The sequence below is a fragment of the Camelus bactrianus genome, chromosome 31 (assembly GCF_048773025.1).
Source record: "Camelus bactrianus isolate YW-2024 breed Bactrian camel chromosome 31, ASM4877302v1, whole genome shotgun sequence".
Lineage (NCBI taxonomy): Eukaryota > Metazoa > Chordata > Mammalia > Artiodactyla > Camelidae > Camelus > Camelus bactrianus.
This window is the reverse complement of record NC_133569.1, coordinates 19,545,946-19,570,953: the sequence shown is the minus strand read 5'-3', so window position 1 is coordinate 19,570,953 and position 25,008 is coordinate 19,545,946. Positions and strand designations below refer to the sequence as shown.

General features: G+C 38.7%; 1 protein-coding gene across 1 annotated transcript in view; it reads left to right on the top strand.

Annotated features, from left to right (window-relative positions):
• Positions 1–25,008, top strand: part of ADAM7 (ADAM metallopeptidase domain 7) — a 44,946-nt gene that overhangs the window by 9,129 nt on the left and 10,809 nt on the right. The window contains exons 4-17 of the mRNA XM_010948610.2: positions 1,858–1,936; positions 3,245–3,321; positions 4,363–4,555; positions 5,844–5,897; positions 9,365–9,436; positions 12,394–12,563; positions 14,894–14,978; positions 16,386–16,516; positions 18,480–18,654; positions 20,116–20,205; positions 21,200–21,395; positions 21,814–21,916; positions 22,879–23,065; positions 24,575–24,655. Of these exons, the coding sequence (XP_010946912.2) occupies positions 1,858–1,936; positions 3,245–3,321; positions 4,363–4,555; positions 5,844–5,897; positions 9,365–9,436; positions 12,394–12,563; positions 14,894–14,978; positions 16,386–16,516; positions 18,480–18,654; positions 20,116–20,205; positions 21,200–21,395; positions 21,814–21,916; positions 22,879–23,065; positions 24,575–24,655 (1,693 nt within the window). The remainder of the gene's footprint in view (positions 1–1,857; positions 1,937–3,244; positions 3,322–4,362; positions 4,556–5,843; positions 5,898–9,364; positions 9,437–12,393; positions 12,564–14,893; positions 14,979–16,385; positions 16,517–18,479; positions 18,655–20,115; positions 20,206–21,199; positions 21,396–21,813; positions 21,917–22,878; positions 23,066–24,574; positions 24,656–25,008) is intronic.

Genomic DNA, 25,008 nt, shown 5'->3' with positions numbered 1-25,008 from the left:
TTGTCTACTGGCCCAGCACAATGATATTAGACCTAATTATTAAAGGATGGAATTCCAAATAATTCTACATAAGTTCTTAAAATTAATGTATTTTGATTTATTAAAAAAAAATCAGGCTATGGATTTTCACTTCCAAACAAACCAAGAAGACATATTTTTCCCTATTCTTTCCACTAAGTACAATCACATATCACGTCAATTGATGTAGAGGAAAGCTTTTGACAAAATTCAACATTCCTTTATAATTAAATTGCAGAAAACTAGGAATATAGGGCAATGTCCTCAACTTGATAAAGAATATTTATAGAACCCTAGAGCTAACGTCATACTTAACGATGAAAGACTGAACGCTTTTCTCCTAAAATCAGGAACCAGGCAAGTATGTGCAGCCTCACCACTGCTATTCAACCACGCATTACCAGACGGTCCAGTCAGAGCAACAAGGCAAGAAAAGGGAATATAAGGCCTATAGGTTGGAATGGTAAAAGGAAGAACAATTTCCTACTTGATACGATTGTGGTTTGCATAGAAAACCCCAGGGAATCTACCAAACACACAAACAAGCAAACAAAACCGCCACCTAGAACTAATGAGCTCAGCAAGGTTACAGGATATATCATACAGAAGACAATTAAATTTCTATATGTTAGCAACAAACACGTGGAAACTAAAATTCAAGAAGGTCCTACTGCATAGCACAGGGAACTATGTTCAACAGGTTATAATAACCTGTATCGAAAAAAAGTATATATATATATATAAAACTGATTTACTATGCTGTACACCAGAAACTAACACAATATTGTAAATCAACTATATGTCAATAAGAAAAGAATGCTAAAAAATAAAACACTATTTGCAATCACTCAAAACAGGGAATAAAACATTCAGTTATACATCTGAGAAATATACACAAGACTTGTACACTGAAAACTATGACCATCAAAAACAAGTAAACAGAGTCTTATTATGTGTTAACAGTGAGAAGGCTCAACAGAGCAGACCTTCAAGACTAGTGTTTCTGCCATGAGTTGCCAAAGTCGACATTTCAGGGGAAGAGAAAAACCAGTCATTTCCTTTCTTGTGCTTCTGCTCTGCTGGAGGACTCATGTCCTGAGGCAGTTGAAATACGCAATGCTAGTTCCCAGGCAGAAGGTACCCACAGGGTTCGATATGGGGGATGTGGGAAAGCAGGGTGCTCTTTTGATTACTCAGAATTTTATCAAAAGGATAACACTTGTGCCAAGAAAAGACTATAAACAATTATGTGAAAATATTTGCAGTGGTTGTCGCTTGATGATGAGATTTCAGGACAATATGTTTTGTACTTTTCTATGTTTCCTAAATTGCCTTTATCTAAATATATGAGTGCTGAATTAATGTGTTAAGACATATGTATCATGTGTATATATGATATATAAGTCAACTATATTTGTGTGTATCAAATATATTCATGATACATATGATGTGTATATCATATATACATAATATATATAGACATGTGTTAACACAACTGCTATATATTTAAATTATATATATGATATACATATTTCTATATGAGGCACATATCACAAATGTTTGCATTAATTTCTGCATTTTTACTTAGATAATAATTTCTCTAGGTACTTCTCAAAATGATGCCTTGCTAAAACTGCCAGGATCTTTTTCTGTCTCTTTAACAGTCTTTACCAAGCCGTGAAATCTTGGCAGAAAGGCTTTCCTGTGTGTGGAATTGATTCTGCTTGTCTGTTATTAGCATAAGAGGGTCTTGGTGAGAATTTTTCTCACATAATAGGCTTTATCTGTTAACTGTATTAGAATGAGCAAATCTCACGGCCTCTCTGCCCTCTTTTCCAGGGAGTTCCTAGCCTCAAATTACAGTGAGACGTACTACTCCAAAAAAGAGGAGGCGATCACTCAGCATCCTCAGACCATGGTATCTTACGGAACTTTACTACGTCTCTTCTCTCAAACTATCACTTCCTTGTGTGACTATGACACCCCGCCCTAGCTTTGCAGGCAGCTTCAGAACGTGTTACATCAGAAATTAATCCTGCATCGCCCACCATCACCGAATGATCCTAGAATAGAGACTGTAGCCCTCTGAACTCTAAAGAAGGCTGATCACTGCCTAACAAGCAAATCAGTGACTGCTGATGTATTTTCCTTTACCGCACTGACTTCTATGTACCCCAAATGGTGTTAAGTCTGGAGGAATGATAAAGCAAAAGGATTAAACTTAAGGACATGAAACAATTTAAAAATCTCCAGCTAACTGACCCTCTTGTGAGTCGCATCCCCTGCCCAGTCCCTTTGATGCACCAGAAGCATCCTCTCCTTCATCCTGCAAACGAATTGTGGTTCATTTATCCTCAACATTATTCCAGTGGATACAAGTTCTATTTTTATAACCGTATTCTCCTTTCTTAGAACATCCCCACTGCAGTCTTCTAGCCAAGGATGATTTTTTTTTTCACCAAGTATATACTTTTAAAAACGTATTCCCTCTCTTTAAGGCAGCTGTCAACTATGAAATCTAAGTCATCATGCAATCTTTGTAAACTAGAACTAGGGGAAAACTGGGTAACTTACTTGCAGGGAGTGGTTGTTAGTCTGTGAGGGTCTGAGGTCCAGGGCCGTGGAGAGTGTCACACATGGCAGGAAGTGCACAGATGGAATTGATGCAAAGAATAATTACTTGATGGAATCACCATGGACAAAGCACCAAGTAGGGAGTGATAAAGATACCAACTTGATCGAAGCAGGAAGGCAGGAGCGAAAAGCATGAGGGCACCTGGTTGGAGGGTGAGACCTGATTTTTGTGATGATCAAAAACTCTGACTTGACTTCATAGGCAACTGGTGAAAATTTATAATAATAGCACAGGAGGGGTAGTTCGACAGAGATTTTAAGATGGATTAAAGGAGTAACATTTCCAAGAAAAAGGAGCACATTTCTGCAGCTCACATCATCCGGTAACAGACTATTAAGTCTGTGAGGGAGGAATCCATACTCTGCTTTACACAAAGTAATCACGCAATTAAAATAAAAGCATTCTAAAGTCATTTCAAAATTCTCCAGTGAGAGAATTCAATGAATGAATGCATGACCGAATGAATAAATGAATATGTGTAATCTGTGAAAATGAAATAATGCTATCTTGTGAACATAAAAGATGTAGATATTAGTATTTATGGAATATCGATATATGTACTTATGTCACTGTCCTCTTCATCTATTTTAGGATCACTGTTTCTACCAAGGATCCATCATACATGAATTAGATTCCGCTGCCAGTATCAGCACATGTAAAGGTCTGAGGTGAGGCACCTTATTTTTCTTCCTTTATCTATTTTCCCATGACATTTCAAAGACATTCATTCACTTCTTTTTCTTAAGAACCCTTAAAATTAATGGCAAAATTAATAGAAAATTAATGAAAATTAATAGAAAAGTTAATGGAAAGAAGCTATATTTTCAGCATTACTGTCCATCCTGGTCCATTGGTAACGTTCATTTTCGACAAAAAGACATCTAATTCATAGCCTTAAGCAAGACAGGTTTTTCAATACATGATCGAGGGACTCAGAGTTGGAGACCACTGGAAATCATCCAGCCTGTCCTTTCGTGGTACAGATCAGGACACCACAGTCAGAGACTTGCTCCTGAGCATTCAATTTGCTAGTGGTTGAACTTGGTCCCAAAACCAGGCTTCCTGACTCCTAGTCCTATGAATTCCCACCCCAACACACCACAACGCCTCACAGCTTGTTGCTAAATTAGGTGACGTTTCCAGTCTCTAGAAAGTAAAAAAGTCAGAAGGAAAGCCTCTGTAAGTTCTCTCTAGGTCTTGGACTCAAGGACAAAGGAGAGAGATGTGGGGAGGAAAACATGGAAGAACAAGAAACTTGCATCTTCCCTTATGAGAACTTTATTTGAGTGGTTCCCAGTATTTCGAAGAATGAGAAACTCTTTAATGACAAAATTACCCCAAAATAGTGTCTGTACTTTCGCCTATTGACTCTATGGTTAATGCATGAAGGACATAAACATTCACAAAATCTCCGCCAGAACTCTGAGCCTTGCCAGGGGTCCTCAACCCCAGGTGGGAATTGTTGCTCTAACCAAGCTTCAAAGTAGAGATTGGGCCATCAAACTTCTGAAAGTCCAGATGAGTTGACTTTCAGAAAATTTATTGAGTCAAAGGCCACATCTGGCTACATGCTCATAAGGCTTTGACCTTACAGTTTCCCTTCCTTAAAAAGGCAAAGTCCATAAAAGGAATCTGAATAATACTGTGTAGTGATGTGGTGGTAAAATGGAATAGACCTTGAATATACATCGTATGCCCAATTTCCACAGGGGGTTCTTCAGGGTGTATGACCAAAGGTTCCTCATTGAACCAGTGAAATATTCAGATGAAGGCGAACATCTGGTGTTCAGATACGACCCCAAGATGCTGTATGCTGTCAATCATTCTTGTACAGAGCTCAATTTTACCAGGACAGCTGTTCCAGAGGATAAGGCTAAATCCACGGAAGACTCCAAAATGGAAGTGAGTGCTTTGTTTTTAAGTCATCTCTATTCCAGATAAAGTACCTCTTAATTTCTTTCTGATCTCAAGAGAGAGATTATGAGCCCAAATAATGAAATGTATGTGCCAAGTCTGACTCTTCATTGTCTGAAATCTGAAGTATCCAACCTTCGTTTTTGTTATCTATTTAGAAAGAGCTCATTCACTATGGTAAAACTCAGTTTGTCTCACCAATTTCAAAGAAGGAAGATATTTACCACCCTACCTATAGATTTATAGCATTAGGACCCTACGTGGTTGGAAAGAATGAAATTTACATCTTGAAATTCCTCCTAGAAACTGTCTTTCCTTTCCTTGTATTTCCTGCTACTTTTGGGGGCAGTGGAGGGAGTTGCTGACGATAAGTCAGTTTCCTCCCCTCTCATCAAGCCAAATATTCTGATTATTAAGATGGGACGTCTAGTGGAATGATTGCACAGTGGCAGTCCTCTGTGTTTTAAGCTTTCCTATACTGGTTTATAGTATCTTAAATTCCCACTAGATGTAGCCTTTAAGATCTATGAGTGTTCACCTTTTTCACACCTCCATGGTCCAGACTGCGTCTGAAGTTTACTAGGTGCCTAACAGATTTGTTTTAATTGAATCAATTAGTCAATCAATGATTGCTCAGTTCAGAAAAGAATGACCGAGTGAAAAATTTGAACGGCTCTGGCTTACACTCAGAGAATATGCATGTAACCTGAGTGCACGGCACTGACAGCTGAACACTTCCTGGTACTGGCGTTTCACAAAATGAAACATCTGTAACAAGCAACTTTCACACGTTTCCTTTGAATTGAGACTGCCACAAAGCGGGGGGTTGGCAGACAGAAGAGGAGTAGAAGGAAGACAGTCAGTCCTGTGAGAAAGTCCTAAGCCTTGCTCTCAACTATAGATGGGTCGGTTTTTAAATGAGCTTACCTAGTAGCATTTACTTTGTAAATGAAAAAAAAAAAATTAAATGTTAAAAACTGGATTCATAATTCTTTATTTACAACTCATATTTAATCTGAAAGCCTAAACAAAGAATGGAAGGATACTAAAGTATGGAACATTGTTTCAGGTTTACTAAAATCTGATGCACGGGGTCCCATGTCTTCCTAATAGAGTGGGTTTTATTTAGAGAAAATTCTAGAATTGTTAGACATACTTCTGAACCTCACCTTCCTGTATCAATCATATTAACATTTCTTACCTTGGAGATTTTAACTTCAAACGTTAAGATAAAAGATATTAACCATTATTCATTCAATTTTCCCTGCATTTCCAGAGCATCCATAAAGAAAAGTATATTGAACTATTCATTGTTGCCGACAATAACGTGGTAAGTTTTCAGATAAACATTTGCCTTCCATTTAGCCTTATAAAACTATAGTTGTGATTTTAAGAAAGAGAAAATAGTATTTTAATAAGGATTCCATTCTAGGTTCAACATTCTGTTTTTTAGCTTCCCCAAAACAGACATGTATAAGAGATGATGAGGGCCTTTGGTGGTACAGCGGACTGAGCCAAAGTAGAATCCGCGTCCCCATTATGAACATATGGAAATAATGAACAACTTACAAAAAAAGTGAAAGTATGTTCACAATCTATGCTTGAGTTCAAAAGAAAACACAGGAAATCCCCAAGTGCTAAAAATGAGAGAGAGAATCTGCCAAAACAGTAAATAAAATCCAAAGGGCTTGGAGACACACAAGACGTAGAACATATTGCGTAAAGCCCAGAGCTGCCCCATCCCTGGAAAGAGAACTGGAAAAGCTCTCTATTGAAACTGCAAAGGGAAAGGAAGCGTTCTTCCTGCCCGCACTGGTGGGCAGGGAACATGCTGTGCATGAGAAAGCAAAAGGCTGAAGCCTGGTCATGCGCTGAGGTGGGCACGACGTTCTACTCTTCTTCAGATACAGCAATGCCAAGCCAAGCTTCCAGCACAAAAGCTGGTTAGTAATTTGGAAAATTCCTAGACCCCAAGTCAGAAAGACCCTATAATCACAGTCCAAGATGAAACTAATCACGCGAGGAAGACTCAAGCAATATAATGGAAAGGAGGTCCTCCAGGACTGGGGAATCAGGCAGTGCTGTATCAGATTACACACTTTACAACAGGGTATAGAGAAACAGGCAACAAAAAATAACGAGGTTATGGGGTAAGACGGGTTTTTTGGTTTTTTTTTAACTTCTCTATCAGAAAATTTTAGGTTAATTCAGAATAAATTTAACATAGAAAAGATTTGAACCACATAAATACAGGTTTGAGCTAATCAATTCATAGGATATCCTACACCCACAAAATAGACACTATGCATTCTCTTCAAATGCAAACAAAACATTTTCCAAAATTAAATTGATATTTGACCACAAAGGAAGTTAAAAAAAAATTGGAATTTAAAAATAGATATGATAAAGACCACTTCTTTTTCTTTCTAGTCACAACCAAATGATAAGTTATGATAAAAAAAAATTGTTAAACTAAACTTCTAAAAAAATCACCAGTTTGGAAACTAAAAGCAAAGTACATTGACAAATATTAATTTACTGCAGAAGTCAAGTGTGACATTATGAGATATTTATAAGCGCAGAAAGAAAATATTAGTATAGACAAAATTTTTTAGATGCAGATGGCATAGCAGTAGTTAGAAGGATATACGTAGATAAACATTTCTATTAAAAAATAAATTTTATTTATTAAAAATCTTATTTAAATTTTATTTAAAAAATTTTGCTTAAGAAATTTTATTTGCTATTTATTATTAATTTTATAAACTAAGAACCTAACTGGAAAACTGAAAACATGAAACACAAACTAAAACCAAAAAAGATAGAAGGAAAAAAATAATTTTAACTGTGAGTAAAATTAATAAAAGTCACAAGCCAGAATGAAACAAAGCCAAAAGCTGGTCCATTGAAAAGATAAATGAAATAGAAAAGCTTCTGACACTATTTATTAAAGAAAAAAAAGAAGTACAAATAAAATTAGAAATAAAAGAAAAATATAACTATAAATAAATAAAACTATAAATAAAGGTTACATATTATTAAAAATATATGTACAACCTTGTGCCAATAAATTTATGAGTAGAAGCATGTAGTGTAACATTACCAAACTGACTTGAGAAAAAACTAGGAAACCCCAAAAAGAATATAACAAAGTTTTTAAATTAAATAAGTAGTCCACAATCTAGTAACGAATAAAGACACGAGGCTCAGATGAGTTTAAAGACAAATTTTACCAAAATTTGTTATAACAGACAACCCTATCTTCTACGAATTCTCTTGAAGAATAAGAAAAGAGAAACATTCTTCACACATTTTATACAGTTATTATAACCTTCGTATTAGTTATCTACTGCTGTGTAACAAACTACCCAAAACTTAGGGTGGGTCATTTATGCAGTTGCAGTGGTGACCATGTGGAGGCGCCACTGGGCTGGCTGGCTGGTGCAAATTGGCCTCTGCCACTTGTCTGGTACGTACTGTTGGGTTCGGCCCACGTGTCTCCAGTACGCAAGCCTGTGGTTTTCACATCATAGCTGGGCGTCAAAACATCAAGAGAGAGTCCAGGCTTCAATGCACAAGAGCTTTTCAGGCTTCTGCCTATAGGATATTTATTAACATCTCTTGAGCCAAAGTAAGTCCAGTTTGGCCAAGCCTGGAACCGGTGTTGGAGAGACCCACACACGTGTGTAAGTACCTGGCAGAGTGACTCCTTAAGGGTCATCATCGTAACTATGAGGACGTGGATAACAAATCCAGACGAGAAAGTAAAATTACAAGCCAAGTTCACTTACCAATACGACTGCAAAATTTCCTAAAAATACTTGCAAACCCAGTCCAGCACATATCAAAAAAAGTATGCATAACAATGGAAGTTTATTCTAGTAACTCACTGGATTTGATAATTAAGAGGACATTTATGGACCTATCAGGGATAGTTTCGAGGGAATAGTGGCATTGAATCAATGAGTAGTAGGTCGAGGAGTGAGTGGGACACGAAAGTAGGAAGGATTCTGATGTAATAACTTTGAGGTATTTAGACATTTAAGATGACAGGACAGCAATGGAATGTTTCTAAGGATACTCATAGGATTCAGAAAAGGCATGTTTCTTTTTATTTTATTATGAAAGAAGCTTGACCATTTGCATTTATTCCGGCAGGATAGCTTACGTTATTTTCAGGTGTATTTTATTAGGTCTAAATTGCTAATGCTGAGAACAAGCCCAAGCAGGGACTCCATCTGTAAAAAGAAAAAAAGACAAAATAAGCTGGAGCAGAAGACTCTGCTTTGTCTTCTTAGCCTTTTCCTGGAGAAAATGGAAAACCACAGTTTCTTGCCTGCTTCCATCACATTTCTGGTTCCAGGATGATCATGACCAACATGGACACAGGAGGACTGATAAAGTTGCCTTTTTTTTTTTTTCAATGTAATGGTTGCCGTGGAGTTTGAATAAGTTATGTTTCATCAACATGATACACGTGGATTCTAAAAGATGCTTATCAGTTGGTTTAATAAATCAATGTAGTGCAATATACTATGATGTGAAAAGGGAACAGAGTTATAAAGAAAACTGTAAAGTAATGCCAAGCTGAAGCATGTCTTTAGAAACTGCTCTATCTAGTTATTTTATATTAACAAGAAAAGTATTTTTGCAGAAGTTGCCCAGATATTTGAGCTCACTGAAAGGAAGGCCAATGATTTTTTTTTTTCTTTGAAATAGCTCATGACGGGAATAATTTTGTTGAATTTTGATCCAACTCATGATTGATAAATGTTGATCTGATGTTTATATTTCCAGTATCACAGGAATAATCATCCTCTCGATAAACTGAGGAGTCGAGTTTGGGGAATGGTCAATTTTGTCAGCATGGTAAGATATGATACAGTTTGAATCGAACCAAAAACACAATGGAAAGAGACTTTTAGGACAGACCTCTGCAGGATTTTTGTGGTAATCCTGACATTGAGACAGCCCAAAACACAAACATTCACCAAGTAGAACTAATTAGCAAAATTCGATTTTCAAAAAAATCACAGAAACAAATAAATCATAGTTCTGAGTTTTTGGTTTCTAAGTAAATGACATTTAATATTTAAATAAGTTTCAAATGTCGGTCACTAATCACAAAATTTATAAAGCAAGGTACAAAGATTTGAATGCCCATCGCAAATAAATCTAATCCACTATCTTAAATCACTGTTCCATGACCCTGAATGGCAAAAAAAGTCTTTCAAGCTATAATTTATTGCCCAATTATTTCAGTAAATATTTCAGTAAAACGCACTAAGAGGATTCATTTGTCTAACGTGGAATGAACTATAGCCCATTCAAAGAAGCAATACTGTGAATTGTACACATCTTTTTAAAAAAGAAAGACACTGTAAGAAAAAACTGCTCTAGGTCAGTGTTTTTTCATTCACCAGCTAAGGGACATCTGATCTCTTTCTAGTTGTTTACTATAATCTTTGGGGTTCTGAATCAGCCCTGAATGTGCACTGAATTCCTTGGTTAGGTGAGGCCACCCAGTTTTGCTTTGCAGACGTGGGGGAAGCCACAGGGTGACCTCTCTGTTCAAGTTTCACTGTACTCATTTCTGTAGAGTGGGCTATGTGGCTTCCCGTGGTTAGCACCCCTGGTTGGACAGCCTGAAGTCTCTATTCAGCAAGGAGTGAAGGTACAAATTAGGTTCCCTGCCTGGGCACAGCCAGAGAAGGCAGCTCTGTAAAACTGATGGAGCTCTTTGTTTGTTGTCTTAACTCCAGCTGACCCACCCTCCAGGTTTCCCAGCCGAGCAGGATCACTGGCTATGCTTGCAGACTTTCGTCTCTGTCCACCCTTCTCTCAGCTCCAGCACTGCTGGGCCACACAGCTGTCAGGTGTTTTCACCAGCCCTGCTGGGCAGATGGGGCTGCAAAATAGTCCCCACAGTGAGTGGGGCTGTCTCAGCCTCCTTGCTGGGTCGGGATGGGAAGGTGATGCCCCAGGGCACTCTCAGTTTCCCAGACAGGCTCTCTGGTTTGGAGAGGCCGAGAGCTACCACCAGGCTTGCTTCTAAATGAATCCCCCTGTCTGGGCATCAGTGGAGAGCATCCAAGCCGAGTACCGGCTTTGCTCTGGGGGTGCTCTGTTCTATGCACCCATCTCTCAGTTCAAGCTCTGCTTCTCCTGTTTCTTATATTTTGCAATTGTCTTTATTACTACACCAGCCTTGATCCAAATATAAGATTCAACCTCTTTCCTTGGGTTTCCATCTCCAAAACTGTTGCACATTGCTGAACTTTTATTACAAAAGACTTTCAGTTCAGACTGGGGGCTCACATCACAAACAATTTAAAGCAACACAGTGGGAAAGTGCCTGACCTTTCCCATCAGAGCTCCTCTTGCTGGCCCTTTAACCTCTACAGAACCCAAACTCCAACTTATTTCACTGCATCCTTTCTCCCTTTACTGTCATGATGTCTTCACCTCTTTTATCTCAGAAATTCCAAAGTTCCTTCTCTCCTAAGAAGAGTGAATTAACTCTTGACAGCCTTTCGAATATGTATATCCAAACCCACGCAAGCATTCTGTAGATAAACCATGGCTTTATTTTATAGCATATTTTCTCACTAGAAGAAAACACATGCATAGAATGACAATTTTTTGTCCCCATTTACACTGGCATCCAGTTTTATGAACCGAAAGCCCACTCATGAATACAGAGAGTCCAAAAGGGCCAAGGTTAAAAAAAAAACTTGCTCTGGGGGACCCAACTCATAAGGTTTGTTCCACAATAAAATCAGAGCCAAAAGGAATGGACATTTAGTACAAGTTTGAGATAATGATTTAACTAAAGGTCTAATTTTATATGACATTATAAGAAGCTAGTTCTCATGGTTACGAAAGGACCTTTTTGGGTCCTCATGTGGACACCTGGAATTTAATATTCATATTCTTATTATACCAGTTAAGAAAAGTGAAAAATTAACACAAGGTTATTGTTATAGAAATGATGTGAAATATTAAGCTTCTTCATAACCAGTAACATTCTCTATTCATATTTGTTGAGTGACTTCTCTATTTCTGTTTTTAACTCAGTGTGCATAGTTTATCATTCATTCATTCTTTCAACTTGCTTCACACTGGCTGTTATGAAATACAAACTTGATGTAACACATAGTTCTTTGTCTCAAAATCTTCATAACGTTTGCTTAAACTGTCTTCTCTTGTCCTGGCATCAAAATATCTATCAACTAGGTGTTTACAAAAGCAGATGGAAACGGAGGTGAGAAGGCTCGGGCTACAGCTGTTTCTGTCTGCTTTGAGGAATCACCGATAGGATTTCTTATACAACAAAGTAGTTCCAGAACTCAAACACAGGGAGCAAAGATGATAGCTAAGCTGCTGGGTTTTGAAAACAATGTTACCTCTCTAGAACCTTCTACAGAACCAACTCATGACCTAAAATAGAGAGACAAGTAAAGAGCATTCGTTCCATTGTGTGCCACCGTTCATAAACTCATGTTCTTGGTCAGATATCATCTCAAAGCTTTACTAAATTATTTATTCTAAACACAGCCTGAGCTTAGTGCCTGTAAAGCTTGTGATAGTTCAAGGGGAATCAGATATTTTTAGTCAAGTTTCTTTGTTGGTCATAGCAAGTCACCCAATATTCTGGAGAATTCACCCTACATTCTGTTTCAGTACAACTGTTTGTAAAATGAGGCCTGAACTTTTGCTTACATACTTCTCACATTAAAATTACCATTTTATGTAAAGGAATGTAGTCATGATAAAGGGTCTTTCCACAACTTGACATTGTGAAAAATTATTTCTCCTTTGAACAGCTTTATAAAACCTTGGACGTTCATGTGACGTTGGTTGGCCTTGAAATATGGACAAACGAAGATAAGATAGAAATAGACTCAAATATAGAAACTACCTTATTGCGTTTTTCCGCCTGGCAAAAACTGATCCTTAAAAAAAGGAAGAATTTTGATCATGTTATGTTACTCAGGTATGTAGCTGCTTTATCTTTCTGCCTATCTTAGGTGGATTACTAAAAAAAGAAAAGAAAACAAATGAAGAACCACCAAGATACTTTTTAAAGCAATTGACTTTTGGATGGTGCAAAGAGACAAAATGCTATGTGCAGGTACATAGAAAATTTCCAAATGCACTTGTAAATAATCTTTCTTTCTAATAATGATTACTACCAGAAAAGATAACCCTAAAATACCCATATTCCTGGCCAGGGTTCAAACGCCATCAAGTTAGCAAAGCACGTTTAGAATCCACTTACTTGACTTAGCATCCAGTACTGACTCCCTTCAGCCTTCCATGTTATGCAACTTCAGTTCTCCACTAAAGCCTACTTTTCTGAGAAAGCTCTTCATTTTCTGGTCCTCCTCCCTCAACAAAATATCCCCATCTGGTGACCAGCTCTTCAAGAGCATCTATATTCAAGATAACAGATAACTAATCTGCTAAATTAAACCTGCCACAGCTTTAATGTTCCCAAGTAAAGGGTTGGATTTACCTAGACTACAAGGTCATTAATTTCTTAAAGGGGGGGGGTATTTTTTTAAATCATTTTTGTTTTCAAAATACCTAGCTCCCTATTCAGCCTACAGGGAAAAAATGAATTATGATGGAGCTGATCTGACTCAGCTTCGTGTTTCACACAGTCCTGTTATCCTAAGGGGTGTGAAATTATGGAAGAGCAACTTTGGAGCAATGGAGTCTTCTAGCATCCCTTTGGACGTCCTTAAAGCTACTGTATAAGAGTGGTACCCACTTTACCTGCTTCAGCTACCTACAGTACCAGAGAGTCTGCTAAGGTCTACAAACACAGCCTGCAAATGAGCTTTCTAAGAGCATTACCTAAATGTTAACTTTCAGTCTGAACTCAGAACCGGGACGCTTCCAAGTCAGAGGTCATTCCAACCCTTTGGCAGGTAGATGAGTGAACTAGACTTCCAAATATCATTTCTGATTTTCACTTCCAGGATGGCCCATAACACATACTTCCAGGGGAAGTTTTCCCTGGCTTAGGTTCAGAAATTCATGTACTAGTATGCCCCTCAAATTATGGGGGGCAGGGGGTAAAGTAAAATGTCACCGTGACCTTCCTACTGCACATAGCCCCTTGCTTGTTCCTTGGATGCATGTCTTAAAATCCTTAATAAATCAGTCTAGGAATATTTAACTTGGTTTAAGTAGACAGTCTTTTACTTCCGTCAGTGTCTCTTATTCTGAGCAGTAGCTTCACACACCAACTGTATGTCTGCAAACAGGGATGGGGTGGATGGGAGATGCTACGAAATGTCTAACTGGAACCCATAGTTGGGTTCCTTATATGTCTTCCCTCTATATTCGCACAGATCTGGAAGTGATCAGATACCGTATATGGCATTACCGTGGTGTGACTTTTGGTTCTAAGTCACCATGAGCAAAGTCAGAATCTAGACTGTACTTTCTTTAGTGCTTCATCTCCAAAGGTGATGTTCTCCCAAGATCTCCGCATTCTAGGAAGACCAGAATGCTACATTCTTCCAAAATGGGTAGTCAAGTACCAAGACTTTAAAATAGAGGGACAGAAATATTTCAAAAGTGAAGAAATACAGCATATCTTCTTGATCAAAAAAGTTAAAGACTGAAAGGTCATCTAGCCTGACCACATTTTTTGTATCTGAAGCCTCTCTGTTGTGCTGTAAGTAGGGTCCTCCAGCCCACGGTAGCTCTCTTTAAAGTGCTCCAACTCTAAATGTTCTTCCTGAAAGCAAATCAAATTTGGACCCCTTTAATATACATATCGACACCTGTCTTTTTAGGTAATCCAGGAATAGACCTGTTTCCACACGACAAGTGTTTCAAATGTTTGATTATAGCTATCAAACCCTCTATGAGTTGCTATGGTTTAATAATTTTTTTTTAAACTTCAATCACAGCAAATTAACCATTGCATTGAATTCATTCACTATGTTGCATTTTCTCCTCTGAGCACTTTAAACCTTTTTTTTTGGTCTTTTAAGTGGTTTTATTTAAAGCTGACTAAAGTCGCGTTGAATGGACTCTAACCTTGTTTTCTGTTTTGTTTTGTTTTGTTTTGTTTTGTTTTCAGAAAGTACTTTTTTTATGATTTCAGCTTAAGATTGCATTGCCTTTTTCAGTGCCTCTAAAATAGCACAGGTTTAAAAATGAGCTTAAAAGCAGCTAAGGTCATCCTCAATTCCAGAATTCCAGAAAAAATAAAGGGCGCTTTTGTGTGCAAAGGCATTGTGGGGGTTCACTGCAATTCAGTCTTTGTGTTAATTAAACTAGAGCTTATTTGCATTTTGTTTATAGTGGGAAGTGGCTCTACACACCTGTGCAAGGAACGTCCTATCCAGGGGGCATGTGCCTGCCCTATTATTCCTCCAGTGTCGTTAAGGTGGGCTGTGTTTTACTTTTATGTTATATTGCTTAATCAAAAAGTTTACTTTAAATTTCTGTAATTCTCCGTGTCCTATTGAAAGGGACCATGGATGCATTCCATCATATATTCCCACCAAGATATGTCCCAATGAAACTGTTATGTTTCCTTTATTGAATGGGAAATATTTTATAAAAACTAGAGACAAATGATGAAGGTAAAAACAGTGCTGTTCAGAGTGGAAAAGAACATCATGTATGGATTAACATACAAAGACTAGAAAAGCTTTTGCATATTAAATATCATTACATAGAAGGACATGCAATGTTTACAAAATTTGATGTCTGGTTTAGCAAGTGAAGATAATTGTTCTTGTGCTGATAAGAAAGTGTATAAACCCCTTCGAGTATCCTGTCGAAATGGCGAGAAGACCTACAAACTGCTTGTTTACCTGATCTCTTCCCAACTCTCCATTCTCCTAGGAAACGCCAGATAACTCTATCTCAGATATCCTTTAAAGCATCAAGGTTTGGGTTGGATCTCTGCCTAGTTGTTGCTATGCTCCGCCCATCTTGCGAGACCTTGAACTTAAAAACTTACTGAGATGACTGCCTGATCTAGTATTCCTGAGGTTCTTTTTATAATTATCTCTTTGCCCCTGGTATTTGAGACACATAGATTTTGCATAATGGAGTCAGATGAATCTCATCTAGGCTGTCCACTCCAGTTATGACATTATAACCCATCCAGGACACATTTTAAACTTCATAAGAGTAAGATGAAATGACCAAATTAGGGGTGTGTTACCTTCAGAGTAACCTGATACCACACCCCTCTTTGGAAATTAATTGTTGTCATTAATATAGAGATTAAAACATGAAATGCAGCTAGGAACAGAGACAACAGTCCACTCTGCCTTGGGTTTTACATCACTGAGCTTCTGACTTTCTTCATAGTGGGAACTCCCTCCTGGTGCTTATGTAACATTATTGCCCAGTGTGAGAATAAATCGAAACCCTGAACCACACGTATTTTTATTTTTGAATAAACAAATTCAACTGAATATCTAGTCATAGAAGACAATCAGTAATGTTTAGTTTAGGCTGTAGGACTTCAATACATTTTAGCCACACATAAGGATGAGTCTCTGTAAGTCCAGCACTGACTATCACTGCACCACACACACAAAACATTTCAAAATGTTAGAGTTTGAGACATTCAAAAGGTTATTTGTCCAACCTCATTATACAATTAAATAAGTTAAGGTACAAGAGCGAAAAATAACTAAATCCACGACCTCTCAGATAAAATGCTAGTTAACCAGAAGCTAGAATCCAGGTGTCTTAGCCACTAGTTCAAAGCAAGCTGTGTACTACCGTGTGCTAACTGACAGCATTTTCTCATGCACATCTTTTTTGGCATCAGGACCTTCTGCCCGACCTAAACGTAGTTGCAAATAGAATGGCACATCAGCTGGGACATAACCTTGGGATGCAGCATGACGATGACCTGTGTCCCTGTACTTTGGGAAAATGCGTGATGGACAGCGGTGCCAGGTGAGGCTCAGAGCATAGACGATGTGTGTAAATGTTGGGGGAGTGGCTTTTGATTAAAACTCAATATTGTGGGTGTACGTTGTTATTATGTGGACTTTTCCTCATATACCTTGGAAGGTCTGTTATAAAACCAGGCATGGTAAAGAGTTTCCTACTTGGGGCTGAATCTGCCCGGTTGGTAGTGTCTCTCCTTTTGATATGGGGACAGAAATTCTAAGACTCCATCAGGACATATTGCAAAAGTGCATGACACTCAATGAGTCTTATAGCAAGGTGCTCAGGAGAGGAACGCACTCTCCCTGCCTTGTTTCATCATCTTTCAGATCAGCTCTCAGGTCCTCCTTCAATCTCTACTCAATTATTCTCGGCAAAACTTTCCCGGCCACCTGCTCCAATCTTTCAGTCCGGTCCCCTCACACAGACCTCCTGGCATTATCCACCTCTTCCCACTTTGCTTTGTTTTTCCTCCTTAGTACGTATCACCATCTAACATGGTCTGTGTCCTACATAAAATTCAGCTTGTGAATTATTTCAGTCCCCCACTGGAAGAGGAGCTTCACGAGGTCAGAAGGTTTTGTCTGTTTTGTTCACTGTCCTATCGACACTGTCCAGAAAAGTCCCAGACACATAGTAGGTACTTCATCAATTATTACAGAATGAATGAATGCCCAGCATTCCCTCTTCGTGCTGTGAATCATGTGTGGTCAGGTCCTAAGCCCTGCACGTCTTTGAATTCCTTTATGGGAAGTACAAACAGTGCATTGTTCATAGTAAGAAAAGTGATGGTAGGCGATGATCAGTGCTTCTGTATATTCATGAGTTAAAGTAGCTTAAGTACCCGAGGACAGTGACTGGCATAGAGTGAGAACGCAATAGCTGATGTCTAATTTTACATCATTGTCTACATAATTAGTAATCTCTTGGAGGGGTGCCCATCATCCCACTGGAATGTCTCCAAGACTTTAAAAGTCCATCTGTATCCAATCATGGTATCAATAATAATGGCAAGGACTATATATAAAAATAGATTAATAAGAAAATTTCCTTCTGTAAAGCACTATGTTCAATATCTTCTAATAACCCTTAATGAAAAAGAATATGAAAATGAATATATGTATGTATATGCATGACCAGGACACTGTGCTGTACACCAGAAACTGACACATTGTAACTGACGGTACTTCAATTAAGACAAAATAATTATAATAGTAATAATAATGACGAGGGAGTCAAAACAAAAGAAAGATGGGAGAGAGGTGAGGTTCAGTTTAAAAAGAAGTAGGTCACATTCCTGGGATGTGTAAGATAGTATCAATTTTTTTTTCCCCAAAATGTTTGGAGAGAGCTACTTTGTGCCAGGCACTGCGTTATTATTATTATTTTTTTTTTTACTATGTATAAGGTACATGTTTCAAAGATGAAACTATTGACTTCCTATGTATTAGGTGATGATTTTAAACATTTATATAGTAAATATATTTGTATGATTTTTCCTTAAATACCAAGCTCTGTTTTTTCAGTAGACTAAAATGTTTTTTAAAAATCGGTCCTTATTTTTTAAAAATTTGAAACGTGATTCAGTCACTGTTTTGAGGAGGCATCCTGCATGGATGATAGACAAATATATAGATTATTTTAAGGGGAACAAATAAAAAGTGACGTGGGAGCAGCAGACACAATGAGTGGAAATCGTGAGCTTCAAGAAGGATGTTCTGGAGGATATATACTCTGAGAGTTTTCACTACCAGAGCACGTGTTGGCTGCGTTTCAAAAAGATATTTTGTATAATAAACAGCCCAGTTACTACTCTGCTATAGCAGAAGGCAAGACTAAGAAAAGTAAATGGACTTTGAGTCCAGCGTTTATATTTGCTTTTTTTCTCACTTCTTGCTAGCTTTCACAGCTGTCCTACCACTATGCCTTGATGTGATTAATGTTTGCTTTTCACTCGTCCCACCCCTAGCATCCCTGCACTAAAATTCAGCACCTGCAGCAGAACCCAGTACCTGCGGCACCTGGAGGAGCACAAGCCAACGTGCATGTTCAACGTCCCGTTTTCTGAGAAGCTAAGTGATTACCCCTATTGTGGAAACAAGAATTTGGATGATGGAGAGGAGTGTGACTGTGGCCCTGTTCAGGTATTGGCTCATGATGTGGTCTTTAAATTGCAAAGTTTATGCTTTGCCCGAACCTAGGTGGAGACGCAGCCATTAACCAACCATGATATTCCTTGTAAAGCTTTAAAAACTGTTTTGTTTTGTTTTTTTAATTTGGAAACAAGCTTTTGGTACCGCCTCACTGCAAGGCTTCTTACCGAGTCCTGAATTGTGTGTAACGATCTTGCCCTCGGTCCACAGCATCGCATTAGCCTGGTTTATATATTAATTGGCAGTTCCTGTGAGAAGAGCCCATGGGTGTCCTTAAGTCTGGTCTCTCACGCACCGTAGGAATGTTTTCTAGGAAACGCGCATAATCAGTCAATCGGGTTTTACTCAAGGCCTTTTGAGGCTAGCCTAGATCCCAGTTCATCGGGTCACATTATTAGAAAACTTAGCTGAGCAGAAACCTCCTAAATTTACACATAGTTACAATCTCTGGAACATTTAGAATAAGCCTTTGAGGCTGTGTTAAATTAATTAATTCTTAATCTGCTTTTCTCCGGCATAAAAGCTATTTCTTTCAAGAGTTCAGGGTACAGGTCTGTGTCCTAGATAACTGCTTCTCAGATTATCAAGTGCTTATAAATCACCTGGGCATGCTGTTAAACTATAGATGCTGACTCAATAGGTCTGGGGTGGAACTGAGATCCTGTTCCTGCCAACCTACAAGGTTATGCTGGTGGTACTGGCCCAAGGACCACAATTTTGCAGCCATGCTGTAGACAGCATGCAATTCAATAGAAGTCAAAGAGGATCATGCAGCTAAAAGACTGCATGAGCACAGTGACATGTCGAGAAGTTAGAGCTTCTAGTCTTCAAATGTCTCCTTAAATGGGAAGAGAATCTTAACTCTGGAAACTGATGCTTTTGCCCACATGCAGTCTTTGGAATTGTTCTCCAGTTTGGTTCTAACACATGAAGTACTTTATGTGACAAGATGCAGACAAGGGTTTTGGAGTTTTAGTTTCAATGAACAGATAGGATCTAAATGCCCACTTTGCTATTATCATCTAATGAGGCATTAAAAATAAAAAGCCAAAGGGCAGCCTGAAATACTTAACATCTTGAGGGAAATATAAAATCAGATCTTCAGAAGCTGTATTATCTCAGAGCAAACCTTCCACATGAGAAGCAGCAGGACCCTTCCAGAGAGCGGCAGTCGTCTGGAAAATGGAAGGTCACCAGCTTCGGACTTTGTATGGTCGCAGTGCAAATTCATCAGCTGCGGAGTTCGGAGCAGCCACAAGGGAAAGGAAAACGTCCCAAACAGCAGCTGCAAGCAGGAGTCTGTGTACACACACCATAGCTCAGGACCATGCAGTTGGATGTCACCGTGAAAATCAGCTAAGGCTAGGTTACACAGAAGCACACCACATCAACTCCTCAAACAGGAGCCAAACTACAGACCACTTCTGATCTTTAATTTTCCATTATTGCCAGGAGTGCGCTAATCCTTGCTGCGATGCACTCAAATGTATGCTGAAGCCAGGATTCACTTGCACGGAAGGAGAATGCTGTGACTCTTGTCAGGTGAGATCCTTTGCTGGGACTGGGTTTCTCTGGTTTCAGTTTGCTAAGTATCCTTAGGACCAGAGAGATGTCTGACCACCGAACGACCTGACACCACTAATCCCAGACTGGGGCCAGGCTTACTGGTACCCAGAGGAGCCTTCTCTGAGATGCTCTGACTTCTGAGCTCTGGGCAGTGCTTTGGTCTGGAGGGTGGAGAAGCAGGTGAGCAGTGCTAGGACTTTCAGGAGTGGAGTTAGATGACATTTATATAACACTATTCTTTTGTAAACCATCACCAACCGATTTAACCTTGGCTGGGGGAAAACTGACATTCCAGCAACAGTGAACTAAAAGGGAAGAGGGTTCTATGGGAAGTGGAAAGTGGCAGGGACTAGTATCCCTGGAAGGATGACCAGAAACCCAAATGCCTCTCTCCAGGGGTTTATGGGCACTTCTTCCAAGCCACTGGATTGTGAACTGAACAAAGGAACGGAAGTGTGTTTTATTCATCTCCAAATCTTCCCAAAACCCAGCACAATTACATGCATCTCGAATGGCTGAACGAGAGAGTATTTCTACATAGTGCCCTCCAGCAGTGAGAGCCAAGGCGTTATTTTGGTTCATCTGGAGAGATCTGATTTCTTGGGAGTGAGGATTCCTCGTTATAGTCAGCGGCTCCCAGCTGTGTGTGTGGTGGGCTGGGGACGGAGGAAAGGGACGTCCTAAGCAAGAGATGAAGACAAGATGAACAGAGCACATGCTCGTGTCTCTATTTTATGTCCATTCCAACTCTGTCCCAATGCTGTTCTAACATCAAATTTCAAAACACCAGCTTGTCAGTCCTAAAATTACATAAAAGTCAGTAACATGGAATGGAGAAGGAAGTCATGGTTCATCCTCAAAGCCTTTTCTGGATAAATTAAATGGGTCAGCCTACTTACTTCCTCTTACTTCCTGAACCTTACCCACCTAAGAGTGTCCAAGAGTCAATGGCTTCGTTTTCCTTCCACAGATGAAAAAAGCAGGGTCTGTATGCAGACCAGCAAAAGACGAATGCGATTTTCCTGAAGTGTGTACTGGCCACTCTTCTGGGTGTCCTAAGGACCAGTTCCAAGTAAATGGATTTCCCTGCAAGAAGGCAAAAGGCTACTGCTTCATGGGGAGATGTCCCACCCGGGATGACCAATGCTCTGAATTATTCGATAATGGTGAGGGACCATTACAGGGAATGCCTGGTGAAGATGACAGTCATTATTTCTCTGTTATTGATTGTCCTTTAGGAATTTGGGGGCAAGACTGGAGATAATGCCGTCTGTGGCCTCCTTCCAAGCTATTACCTGCCATCCTTCTGAATAATAATTTTAATGTTAATTGATATTACCTGTAATATTAATTGACTAGTTCAGTGTGTAGGTTAAGGTCTGTTTGTTACTTTTTTAATACCCATATTCCTTCCTAAAACATCCTCCAAAGGCAATAGGCTAGTTTTTAAATTATTTACCCCATCCCGCGTCACCACGGCATGATAGTGAAAGTCCCAGTTACAACAGACAAGTCAGGCATTTTATGACATGTAATATTCTTGCGTTCATTGTTTTCCTTTTCTCATACCGTTTTGGATCCCAGAGGCAAAAGACAGTCCCGGTATGTGCTACAAGATGAATAAAAAAGGAAATAAATTTGGATACTGCAAAAACAAGGAACAGACATTAATTCCCTGTGAAGAAAAGTAAGTGTCTTGCAAAATCAGAGCAGCTCTTGTTCTGACAGCTGCCAACCTCTTTTTTACGGAGGAGATTAGGAAGAAAAGGAAGTAACCAGGCAGTGAGCACACATCCCTGTGGAATTAACTGGTGTTTATGTTCTGTATTTTGTAACTGAAAGTAACAGAATATAAGGAAGAAAGGGGGAAGATATAAGATTCTCAGGAAGAAAGAAGCTACAAAAAAAAAAAAAGAACAAACAGGAGGAAGGGGGCAATAAGTAGAAAAGGGGAGAAGAGGAAGAAAGAAGGAAAGAAATAAAGCCATAAAAAGAAGGAAAGGCAGACGCTGACACTGGAAGACAGGATGGGAGAACTGAAACTTAGATCTGATTTTAGAAGCCCGCGCGGAGCCATGCTTCCGGGTTTGTTCCTGATATTTGGCAAGGCTCTCTGTGCACCCCCAAGCAGGATTTGGACTGAAAACAACAATAATAAAAACCTATAGTCAAGGTCAAGTCTGCTTTCTAAATATCCTAACTCAAACCGGGCAGTCACTTCCCCTCCCTGACTTCCACCTGTTGCCTAATCTGCGTAAGGGGGTTGTAATGATAACAAATCCATGGGTTTGTGGTGAGAATCAACTGATGTGCTGCACGCAGGAAATAAGAAAGAAATCTTAATGTCCTGATGTAAGGTGTGCTAATTCGAATTTCTAATAAGAAAGCCTCTTCTGTGAACTTGAGCTAGTCCTGGTTTGTGAGAATTACAAGAAATCATGAAGAAATACAGTGAGTTCACCTCTCTCCCTATGCATCTCAGTGCCCACGGTCAGGACTTTGGCTGTCCAACAGTTTACTCTGCTCTCCCCGCCTGGCCTCTGACAAGTCTGGGTCTAGAAAAACGTGACCAGGCCCCTTCCCTGCCAGCCTAGTCTCCAAAGTTCTGTTTCTGGTCCCATGCATGAGACCACTCTTCCTTTCCTTCAGAGATGTCAAATGCGGAAAGATATTCTGCACAGGTGGGCAGCACGCTTCTGTCCTTGGAGAAGAAAAGATCTACCACCTTAAGAAGCCTCTGAAGCAGAATGGCACTGAATGCAAAACCTTTTTTTTATACCACAATTCTAAGGATTTTGGTCTGGTTGCTCCTGGAACGAAGTGTGGAGAGGGAATGGTAAGATGAAAGCCTTTTGTTTTATTAACACTTCTTGGTTTGGCCGCCCTAAAACCTCACTGGGTCCTATTATTGGTTCCAGAGGGCCTATACATGGGAGAGCAGAAAAAAAAATAAATTGGCAATATTGTTTTAAATTGAGCAGAGTAGCCATACACCATAATAAAGGTTCATTTTGCTTGATATTTGTTATATAAATTATGTAATGTTACTAATGTACTTAATTAGTATCTCACAGTAGATGCTTAAATTATAGACTTAATTTTTTATCCTTTTTTTATTGACGTATAGTCGATTTATAATGTTAGTTTCAAGTGTACAGCAAGGCGATTCGTTTGTATGTATACATATATACATATATATTTTTTCAGTTTCTTTTCTATTATGGCTCATTACAAGAAGCTGAATATAGTGCCCTGTGCTATACAGTAGGCCCTTGTTGTTTATCTATTTTATATACAGTCACGTGTGTCTGTTAATCCCGAACGCTTAATCCTTCCCTGCCCCTTTCACTCCTGGTAACCACAGTTCGCTTTAGACTTAATTGCCTTTGAACTGATTGGACTATGAAGTAACCATGCAATCTGCACTTATTTTATTCGTTCAGACATATTTCCTGGGCACATGCCATGGTGCCAGTGACTGTGCTGGACACAGATGAGGTAAAACAGGGAGATGCTGGTTAAAGGGTACACATTTCTGTTATAAAGGGAGTGAATTCTGGGGATCTACCACAGAGCATGGTGACTCTAGTCAATAATACTGTAATGTGTGCTTGAAATTGGCTGAGAGAGTAGGGCTTGGGTGTTCTCATCACAAAAAAAATAACTATTTGCGGTGCTGGATGTATTTATCAGGTTGTTTTTGGTAATCGTTTCACAATGTCTAAGTAGGTAAGTTATCATGATATACACTCTAAACATATACAATTGTTATTTGTCAATTACACCTCAATAGAATTGGAAAAACATTTCTGGATATAAGCCTTTTTTAAAAGAAATAGGTAAAAATAAACATAATGGTTAACAAATAATTGGGCAAAGATAAGCCATACGATCACCACAAGCAACAAAAACAACAGTAATTCAGTCATAAAATTTATAAAAAAAAATCAAAATTTAAAAACGAAGGTAATAAGTATAAATAAGGAGATTAATTGCCATTAACAAAATGCCCAGCCAGCAACTGTGACATAACAAACATTGATCCTTATCAAATCAGAAGAAAACCTGACAGAAATGATAGGAGAAATTACTGCCATTACAAGAGGAGAATCTTTGATAGATTAGCATCTGAAGAATTAGTAAGGACATAGACATTCTAATAATTAATGGGTTTGTGTATATCAATGATTGAATGTACACTACATTATTTTCAAATATCGATTGAACATCCATAGAGTATTTCTTCTCCCACAGAAGATTCTACATGTGGTTTTTCAGAGTAGAAAAAATGATGCAAATTCTAACAGCAAGGAATTCTAATTCATATCGGTTACTCCGTTTCTAGGTGTGCAGCAATGGCGAATGTGTGGAGATTGAGAAGGTCTACAGTTCAACCAACTGCTCATCTCAGTGCAACAAAAATGCTGTAAGGTTTGATTCCTTTTTAAATTAATGTCTTGCCAGTCATTTAGTTACATAAGGCTCCTTTCCTGAGCCTGTGTATGTGTGGGTGCATATGTAAATACGTATAGATAGTGATTTTTAAATCAAATATGCATTTGAGATCCATTTTTTTCATGTATCATCATTAATATTGATCCAAAGAGCCAAACTAAGTATTATACACGTAGATAATGCCAGTATTACAAGTATATGCCTTATCATTGAGCTGGTAATCTAGAAACCCAGTAATTATGCACCTATGAAATCTAAACCTAAAGTTTAAAGTTGGATCTATCATAATTTACAGTTAAATTTCACCAATATCAACATTAGCTT